Below are 2,064 nucleotides of genomic sequence, written 5' to 3'. Positions count from 1 at the left end.
CCATTTTTTCTCTTTTTTTCCTATTTTTTCCCATTTTTTCCTATTTTTTCCCATTTTTTCTCATTTTTTCTTATTCACCTTGGTTCACCCTTTCAGTACCCAATTTTGGCAAATACACCCGTGTACGAATTTGAAGAAGCACGTGGTTTCTACAACAGTGCATATGAAGATATGTGTAGTGATCTTACAGGAGGTTATGCATCATTCAAAAGTAAACACATATGTATCCGTTTTTTTACCTACTTGGAGAGTATATTAGTAAAGGGTGCCCTTGGTAATAACAAAGAAATGTGGGATAAGTTAACACAATGGTTTAAAGAAAATAAAACTAAGCATACCTACGTGTCAGAATTTATGGAAGCAATTACTAAAAATTTTAAGGAGACAATTATAAATAATGTAAATGATAACTTTAACAAATTTACACATTTAACATGGAATGAAAGGGAATTAGAAAATATATTGAAATTATATTATTTTTCAAAAAACATTGCTGATATTCGAACCAATTTAAATGATTCTATTCATTCGGATAAGTATAAAATGACTTGTGAATATGTAAATGAATGTCTTGACATATACAGGAAATATAAGTACACCAAATGCAATGGTTCCCACGTGAATTTGTTAGGAGGTAGTTCCATATGTTATGAATTAGAACCCTTTGCTAGGAATTACAATGAAAATCTTGTTAGGAAATTAACTTATAATAAGGGGATTGCCATACCTATAGACGATGATATTAGTAAAGCTAGATTTCATTGTTCATTATATGAGAAGCAATATGGATATAATCCAAGGGGTCTTTTTTTCAAAAATATAAAATCCACATTGACACCAACGGGTATGTTGGCCGTGGGAGGTCTTAGTATCGTGGCTCTTTGTATGGTTATTTACATTCTCCATAAGGTAAGCATAATTTATATCATGTTTTTCGAAATTATCAGGTGCTCATCCGGTTTACACGATTGTTTTTTTTTTTTTTTGAGATGACCATCTTTGTGATGACCCACTGTGTAACTGTTGAGCTGCATATACGATTATTTGTGTTATACCTTTTTTTATTTTTTTTTTTTTTTTACAAATACTGGAATTTTTTTTTTTTTTTTTTCCCTCCACCTTACTTCCCATCAATTTAGTACACACCAATGGGAGACTTTTTCGCCCCAGAATCCAGATCATCAAGAAGAAGATGGAGAAATAGAGAGATTTATGATGAATACATGAGAGAAGTATATCAACATGATGATGAAGATGTAGATTCATCCTACATGACAAGCAGAACATCTGCTTCTAATCAGAGTGCTCAATCAGGGTCTAGTAGACGTGGAAAATCAGTGTATGAAAGAAGTGATGAATCTGTGTATGAAAGAAGCAATGAATCGTCACCTAATGTTAGTACCAATTTTGATTACAAGCAAAGTTCAGAAACCATACCAAGCCGAAGTGCTGAATCTACGTCTAATAGCAGCTCAAAATCTTTACATAGTATAGTTGGGAGAAGAGGTGGTTCTAAGAGAAAATCAGATGCTGCATCTTATCGAAGTTCAAGATCTTTGCCCGATCAAAGTTCTGAATCTTTGCTGAATCAAAGTTCTGAATCTTTGCTGAATCAGAGTTCTGAATCTTTGCTGGATCAAAGTTCTGAATCTTTGCTGGATCAAAGTTCTGAATCTTTGCTGGATCAAAGTTCAGGATTGTTAACAAGTAGAAGTGGAAAATCTGTGTACAGCAAAGGTGTAGGATCTGCCACCACGGAAAGTGAAATGAATCTTAGTCAGTCAATGGATTCTATTTTTACCACTAGTGGAAGTGACAATTAATAGAAAAAGGGGATGATTTTTCCTTATTTTATTTCATTTTATTCTATTCTATCTTAATTCTTTTCGAGAATAATACAGAAAAAGTGCATATCTTTCGAATTTGTTAATATATGCATATGTATATATATATATATATATATATATAAAGGCCCTTGTGTACCTGCCTTCATTCAAATATGTAGATATATGAAAATGTGTAGGTACATATATACACAAGATTCTTACTCCGTTTCATAACCTT

The 2,064-nt window shown here is 32.4% G+C and overlaps 1 protein-coding gene across 1 annotated transcript; it reads left to right on the top strand.

Annotated features, from left to right (window-relative positions):
- Positions 1-736: 736 nt before the first annotated feature.
- PGO_020150 (variable surface protein) lies at positions 737-1,823 on the top strand (the record flags this gene model as incomplete). The annotated part of the gene is made up of 2 exons (XM_028685834.1): positions 737-802; positions 1,140-1,823. 2 exons carry the CDS (start codon positions 737-739, stop codon positions 1,821-1,823), a joined length of 750 nt encoding a protein of 249 aa, XP_028541635.1.
- Positions 1,824-2,064: the final 241 nt, after the last annotated feature.

Source organism: Plasmodium gonderi (genome assembly GCF_002157705.1).
Source record: "Plasmodium gonderi DNA, contig: Chr02, whole genome shotgun sequence".
NCBI lineage: Eukaryota > Apicomplexa > Aconoidasida > Haemosporida > Plasmodiidae > Plasmodium > Plasmodium gonderi.
Note: the sequence above shows the minus strand (reverse complement) of the source record. Positions and strands in the feature narration are given on the sequence as shown.